General features: G+C 34.7%; 1 protein-coding gene across 1 annotated transcript; it reads right to left on the bottom strand.

The window, feature by feature from the left end:
- Positions 1-5,529: 5,529 nt before the first annotated feature.
- Positions 5,530-7,794, bottom strand: LOC101845362 (homeobox protein abdominal-A homolog; the record flags this gene model as incomplete). Its single annotated transcript, XM_005110502.2, has 1 exon — positions 5,530-7,794. A coding segment is annotated over one exon (384 nt), but the record flags the coding sequence as incomplete, so codon positions are not given.
- Between the last annotated feature and the right edge of the window lie 851 nt (positions 7,795-8,645).

The raw sequence follows: 8,645 nt of genomic DNA, 5'->3' as shown, positions 1-8,645 counted from the left end.
CCCCCCCTGCATGCAAGCACACACATTCATACATACATACTTGCACATTTTTATGCTCACACATGAGCGTGCATTGGGGGGGTTTGCGGACACATGCAGTCTATATTACATTACGCCCAAAACAGAGTAGCTTAACATAGACCGATCAATCATGCATTAGTCAAAGCATTAAGTATAATACAAAGTAATATCAGACGTTTGCTAGTAACAATATTATGCAATATATACACACCTTCTTTCTATTTTTTCCTAAAAAGAACAAACACAAATAATAAACATGAAAATACGAAATCTAAGTTCCACAACTCTACATACAACCATCATTAACATGTTATAGGACCACAATTTTGAATGACGTCACTAAAGAAATAAAGATGCCACATCTTAAAAATCATCACTAAGCAATAATAATGATAATATAACAATCTTAAGTATTACCCGCAGCACGTCATAGAAACATGTGTACAAGATTTTTTTTGTTTCATTTCATTTCAATCAAAAACTGTAGATCTACTTCCTGTCGTAAGATGGCAAGGCTTGCGCATGGACTGAGCTGACTGAAAGTAGAACAGCGAAATCGCAGACTTACAATTTCGTTAATCCGATATGGAAGTTTTCTGATTGAATTGTGTCTGACTGCTGACCCTGTTATTAATTTTTGAAACTGTTTTTTTTTCTCATATTCTTATCGTGTAACATGTTTGCGTTAAAACCATTGAGCAAAGCAAGCCTCAATTAATTACAATGTATTTTGAACAAACACTGGAACAGAAGACTTTTGGTACAATATAACGAGCCTGCAGTTCGGTTCGCTCTTCGAAATTGTGGAGCTTTTTTTAAATAAGCAAATCAGGATCCACGCGGAGATTTGCTTTTTCTTTACTAGAGTTCATTTTCACACAGTCCCAATTCCCAGTCGAAGATTTTAAAATTAAGAATAACAGGACAATAGGTACAATAATAAATAAGTGAAAAAGCAGACTGGTAATGACTTATAAAAAGAATAGAAATATGTGTCTTATGCTGACGAAACATTTAAGGTAAATAATATCACAAACAGAATTTTCAATTTTAGAAAATATATAAACTAAGATTAAAATAACAAAATTAAACAAAGCAACAAATAAAACTGAATAATGAAAAGAATACAATAAACATAAAATTCACAGGACACTCATTTATTACATAACGATGTGTGTATTTTTTAATGGAGAAATTACGTAAAGTGAAACAAAAACTATGAAGGAATATACACCACCTCCCTCCCATAACAACCCCTTACACCTCACCACCGTCACCCAAAACGAACACACAGACAAATAACAAAGCTAAAAACAATATCCAAACTAAAAAAAAACCCACTCTAAATAAACAAATAAAAGGACAAAAAGATTATTCAAACAAAAGTAACAGACACAAAATCCACCCACGCCTTATAATTAATTCCCAATCTTCAGCCAGCTCCATCTCAAAGACCAAGGGTTATGACAAAACTTTAACTGACGACGTGGCAAAAAAAAAACCGTGGGAGAAATGGGCATTTACAAAGCTGTTTTATGCTATACAAATGCAATACTTCCACAAGTATTTCTAGATGATTATTATTATGCGACGCATTCCGTGGATTTCATAAGTTGTTTCAACAGATTCAACAAAATACGACTGCCGGGTGTTCGCAAGTAGTGAGTCAAGAAAAAGTTGCTTTATTCTAGCCTAAGGCGTTTTCCCTTTAGTGAATTTGGTTCTAATAATTAAAATAATAACAATAATAGTACGGTTATTTAATAATAATAATAAAATACTAGTAACAATAATAATAAAAATTATTGATAATGATGATCATGATAATAACAATAATAATGAAAAAAATAATTATTATTATACTGCTAATAATAAGAATAAGAATAAAGAATAGTAATGATTTTAATATAATATAATATAATAACAATGATGATAATAATAATAATAATAGCAATAACAATAATAATAATAATAATAATAGCAATAACAATAATAATAATAATAATAATAATAATAATAATAATAATAATAATAATAATAATAATAATAATAATAATAATAATAATAATAATAAAAAATAATGATAATAATAATAATAATAGGGTATTTCTACTACTACTACTACTAAGGGGGGGGGGGGGGGGCACTGGGTGAAGACGTACAACATTTTGACTTGGGTGTTTTTCCTACTCCCTATATAACCCCTATTTTTTACAGAGCAAGCCTAGGCTTTGGGGACTTTTTTACATTTTAGAAAAATCTTATCAACAAATTCTTTGTTTTTATTTTATTTAAGTTTGCAATTTTTAGAGTATCGTTTTATTGGTTTATTTGACTAGTCTTGGCTTTCTTCTTCTTTTCTTTTTTCTTTTTCTTTTTTTTTTTTTTTTTTTAGCACACACCGAAACATGCCTACTGAAGCTGAGGATTCTTTGACAAGTGTAATATCTTTTGTATGTTCGACAGTTTTAACACCAGCAGTAGTATAGAAAATAACAATCTCGTAGATGTCTAGGTCAAACACCTAACAAAACATAAAAAGACAACCCCCCCTACCCCCTACCCCCTACCCCCCACCCTCTAAAAAACAACGAAACAACCAACCAACCAACCAAAGAACCAAACAAATAAAACAATAAAATATAATAAGATAAAAGATTGAATAAAAATAAACCAAAAAAAAAAGAGTTGAGTTTCAACAAGGAAAACACAAACAAGAAAACAGAAATCAAAATATGCATAAAATGAATAATAACTGCAAATGACGACAAAAGTCTACTTTAAAAAAAATGAACAATTAGTCATTCGTGTTTCCACAATGCGATAAAAATAGCAACAACAAAAACAGAGACAAAAGTCAACAGCAAAAACAGACAACAAAAAACAAGAACAACTATAACAATAACAATAAAAACAACAACAACAACAACAACAACAACAACAACAACAACAACAAAAACAACTATGTTCATAGAACTATAATATGAGTTTGGCTTTGATAATAATCATATTTGGAAAGAACTAGCATTCTCGCTATCATAGTATATTCTCGTCTAATGGGTATCCGACAGTCGAAATAACTATCATAAGAATTCTGTCTTTCAAACTGAGATTGTTTGATTAACTCTTTGAGGACGTGCATTTTTTTCCTTCGACAATGTTGGAAAACAGGCTCGATTTTGGGGCACATTACTAAAAGAAGCGTAATAATAATTATTAGGGTGGTCATTGGGGTGTGTGCTTGAGCAAGACACGACAACGCTGGCTCAAAATACAGGGCGTTGCATTGTGGCGACCGACAGTGGTATGGTCGTAAACTGTTCTGTATTTGTGTAATATTGTGTGTTTTTGTACTTTTTATGTATGTATTTATGCATGTATTTATTATATGTACGTATTTATAACTATGTATTAATGTATGTTTATGTATGTTTGCGATTGTAAGCCTAAGAGCCCTTCTGGGACAAATAAAAGTGTGTGTATATATATATAAATATATATATATATATATATATATATATATATATGTATATATATATATATATATATATATATATATATATATATATATATATATATATATATATATATATATATATATATATATATATATATATATATATATATATATGTATAATATATATATACATATTATATATATAAATATATATTTATTATTCATTTTTTACTTTGTTCTTTATACGTATTTTTGATTTAGTCTTATTTGTCACAAACTTAAACAGGCAGGCAACACATCTTGTACTATGAAATAATAATATGCAAATGTGTGTTTCTGATTTGTGTGTGATGGTTATAATGATAGTTCAAAATGTGCCGCAAAATTGTCACTGTTCTGTTGCTGATCTGACCAAATGTTATTTGTCTGCTACGTCCTTAAAGAGTCAACAATTGACCTCAGTTTCTCAACAACAACAACAGAAAGAATCAACATAAATGTTGACGCAGAATAGTCCAGGGACAGAAACAATGACATAATTGTAAAATACAAGAAAAAAGAACCCAACAAAAATAAAATTCTTATGAAAATCAAATAACTAGACATAACAAGAACTCCATGATATAATATTATATATAAATATATATATATATATATATACATATATATCTAACGTGAAATAAATAATTTAAAAAAATGTCAATACAGTTCAACAAGGACGCTCTTCCCCTCCCTTCCCGTCTCCTGTATATATAAAAGACGAAAAAAACAAAAAACAAACCACAACCACCCCAAACAAAGAAAATACATATTAAACTATTTAAAAAGAACAAAGCACACTCCAAAATACGCCAACATGCTGTCCAGCAACAACACACAGTGTGGCATGTTTAAGATCCATCGACAGGGACAACTGACAACATGAAGCCTACCAGTGCATAGCCGCATAAAGCGAAAAAGTGACTGGTCTAAAAGTATAAAGCATTAATAATAGGATTACACGTATTTTGATGATATTCTCGTCTGAAAACAGAATGAATTTAACATAAGACAACAGTAACATTTGCTCAAAGTTATAGTAGAAGGATTCTGATATGTACAAGGGCCCTGTACACACTTGGACAATTTCTACTCGCCACACAGCTGCGAATTATGACATCACTTGGCGTTGAAGAGAGACAAACGCGCGAAAATTGCCTCATTTGCATACTAGCAGCCGTGCGACCAGTGGGAATTTTCAAGGTGTGTTCGGAGTCACACGGGAAGATTTCTTCACTCGTCAGTACATTACAGTGAGTAGTTTGAGAGTAGAGTGTCCCGTGAGTGTCCACACAAAGTCCCTTCAGGCTTACGTCTCTTCCATTCACACAATTTTCAATTTCAAACGTACATGAAAAGTCTAATATAGACGTCAAGGTCTATGATACAAGAAAACAAAAGCATTTGGATTTACACAAAACAATAGCAAGAAAAATCCGATTCCACAGTCAAGACAAAGACACACATTATGATTGTGATATTAATAACAACAGCACACGTTGACTTTTGATGCAGAAAAAATTCGGCTGCATTGTTCAATTCTCGTCTGAGTGGGCGTTGGTGGTGACGTCACTTCCTCCGCGTACGCCAAGAAAAACAGGCCAGGCGAGGAGAAGCTTGCAAGGAATTGAAGTCCTCATCCACGTCACGGGAGGGAACTCTCTCAGTAGAACACGTAGCATGGTGTAGTACATGTAGCAAGGTATACAGTAGTTCATAATGAAGTAACTTCATGAACGCACAGAGAAGAAACAGAAGTCCGAAGCAGGAGGATTCTGAGGTTGTGTTGTGTTGTCTTAGACAGCCAGAGTCAGGTACAGGAGTCTGGTACTACGTGGTGGACACGGGCAGTCCATCTGGTCAAGAAGAAGACGTCACCGTACAGATGGATGAAACGAGAAGGGTGGAGAGGAAGATCGTGAGAGAAAAGCTTGTAGAGCTCATATTGGTGACGTGTTGGTTATCAGCCAAAGTTGTCTGTTAAGTTGTTTTCTTTCGGGTGCTTTTTCTGGTTTCTTGAGATAGATGAATTAACACGTTCTAGCGTATTTTTCTGCTAATGTAGAATGATGATGTGTTCGCCGATGGGCGTCCGACGCTGAAGAAAGTGGGTACCGCCTTTTGGGCGTCTGTATACGTACAAGATATGTACAAAGAATGTTTGGCTTGGCAGTACTCTTCCACAGAAAATGAATGATGAGACGTATGGAACGGATCCACTGACTTTAAGCGACCACTCACTCTCTGTGACCACTCGTGCTTGGTGACTACTCCCTTTCTCACCCTGCTCTGTTTGTCTACCACAGAAAGGGACTTTATGGAGTAATGTAGAAAAGGAATCCAACAAACATACAAAGAGTAAACGTCCTTGGTGTCTTTTTTTTTTCTAACAAGACTTAGGGGTTTCTAAAAGAACATTTTCGCCAAAGTGTTGATATCATTCTACTTTTCTTTGCAACTTCTTGAAACAAACCAGAAGTGCAACAGCTGCAAATGTTTTGGTGCATTATAGTCGTTTTTCTTGTACCCCACCCTTTTTGGAAAATGAGAAAGCAATAGACAGATGTTGAATGTGTCTGATGACGAAGATTATTTCTTCAAGAACAGTTAGTCAAAAAGTTAAAGCGATAACTATTTGGTTAAGCCAAACATCTCTCAGGTATTTCTTGGGACTGTGGAAAACAGGCGGACACTTAAACTAGAAAATGTGCATGGAACAGCTAGAAATGATTACACTATGTTGAAAAACATTACATTTTTGCCATATATGTAAAACGGCAGACAGCAGATATGTCATTACGCAAGATCAAATTGCTACTATGGACTAATCATAAAAATATTACCTTATTCATAATATTATAACAAAATTGGCGCTTTGTGATGAGGTAAAAAGAATGTCGTTTAAAATAAATATTTGATGCGGTCGTTACATCTTTACACACTGAAGCACATTCTTCGCATAAAATTTTGGCAGTTTTTTTTGTGCAGGAGAACAAAGCTGAAAATCTTGCAGAGAGTCTCCACAGTCTTCAACGATTGTCGATTGGGGTGACGAGAACCCTGGAGCTCATAATAACATTTTATGACTATCTCTGTACACCTACTGTTTGAGGAGACACCATAGACTTGTATCATTATATCCAGGACTAGGCACTCCTTACGTAAATCCGGTTCACTAGGGAGTGCAACAGTTGACTCTATCAGTTCCGTGAGCATTTGATTATAGCTAGACTTCTTTAAACGCGTCCATGGTCCTTTTTCTAGAGAGCAAAAAATGGCAGCCATGACAGGACCCGGTCTAGGACATTATCATTCAAGTCTATGGGTGAGGCTGGTGTCGAAATGTGCGAAATGGTGGAGCTTTAACGCCCTTTGACTGCTAATGTCTTTTATAGCGACGTTTGTTGAAAAGTCTCAATGAATTTCTGCACACAGGTGGAACTATGTGAACACTGTGTTGAATCCATTGAGGTATTCTGTGGGCAGTTCGCCCGGTACGATGGCCATACTGTTTAAAGACCTAATTTTGCAGTATTTTTGTATAACTGTCTCGTTTTTTCAATGCCATCTGATTGTCCTTGATCTTTCTGAAACGTTTAATCCTATATTTGCTCTATCTTAAAATAACCCAAAGATCACTATGCTGTGTTTGTTGTGTTGTTTCGTAGTTTATCTAACTGTCATCTGTTAAAAGATGTAACTTTTGTCTCTGTCCCACTCTGGAATGAGCTGTCTGGGACGACTCTGTCCAGGCGTCTGTAAAACAACAGTACCATGGAGTTACACTCATCTCAGTACCTCCTTGCCATTGTAACAATAAGAAGAAATCTCTCTAAATAAACCCCGTTCCAAAATGAAGCTGTTCGACGAGAAGAAGAAGTTATAGTCCCTCTTCAGCTCTGTTCCGAACTTGAGCTGTTCGGTGACTCGAGAGCGTGTTGCGAGGAGATGGAGGAAGATTTGTCCTCGCTTTTCCCCGAAGACGGCTGCTGCTGTTGTTGGGATTGCTGCGTACTCACAGCTGTTTTCTCGTGAGTTCTGCTTTGTTCGTTCAGTTCTTTGATGGCTTGCAGTTCTTTCTTCTCCTTCATCCTGCGGTTCTGGAACCAGATCTTGATCTGTCGCTCGGTGAGGCAAAGCATGTGAGACAGTTCGATCCGGCGTCTACGGGTAAGGTAACGGTTGAACTTGAACTCTTTCTCCAGTTCTAGAGTCTGGAACCGCGTGTACGTTTGTCGACCTCGACGTCTTTGGTTGGAGTTCGGACCTGTAAAGGAAACCAAAAAAAATAATAAAAAAAACAGTTTGTCAATTGATATTTAAATAAAACAATAACAAATAACCTTTTAATAATGAAATTTTCTGCTAAGGAGCATACTCTATGCGCTTTATAGTACATATTTCTAGGAGTTGGGTAATTTATAACGAGATCCACTACTAAAGAAATGTGAGATGTTATAATGTAGAGAAAGAAGGAAAATCGTTTTAAAAGAGATATAGATTTTTGGGGGAAGGAGCTAGTTTATATGTGAACAGAAACGGAAATAAGGGGACACAAATCAACTGCAATTTGTCCTCCCCCCCAAAAAAAAAAAAAAAAAAAAAATTTTTTTAAAATTAAATTAATTTGTTTTAAATGATAGGATCACAATCGTCGTGGGTCTCTCGTTTAGAAATCTATTCAAGTTACAACTGTACAGCCATAGCAACAAGCAAGTCTATAGTTTTTCTTTAGAGCATCACTATCAAATGCTAAATCCACAACGTACTTCAGCAATCATGTTTTATCGTTAGATTTTTTTGCTTTGATTGGATGCTTTAAAAAAAGGACCGACAACAACAACAACAACAACAATCGTATACAGTCCAGTCTTTCTTCATCACCCTTTTGTTTAGGCTTTCCAAATAAGCTACTCCATAATTCTTACGTCATTTATGTTATATCTCGTTTGCCTTCAATTTTACCAGTGAGAATGAGAGTTAAGGGCTTTTATATCAAGTCAAGTGTTCCAGTAACTGATTGTGTGTTAAAAACCATCTCAGAAAGAACAAAAGTCATTATAAAAGATCTAGAAAACGAATTGTATTTCCTCATGGTTGCCGCCCCCACCACTTCTCTCCCTCACAC

The sequence above is a fragment of the Aplysia californica genome, unplaced genomic scaffold (assembly GCF_000002075.1).
Source record: "Aplysia californica isolate F4 #8 unplaced genomic scaffold, AplCal3.0 scaffold00901, whole genome shotgun sequence".
NCBI lineage: Eukaryota > Metazoa > Mollusca > Gastropoda > Aplysiida > Aplysiidae > Aplysia > Aplysia californica.
The sequence above is the reverse complement of the archived record's forward strand: the minus strand, read 5'-3'. Positions and strand labels throughout refer to the sequence as shown.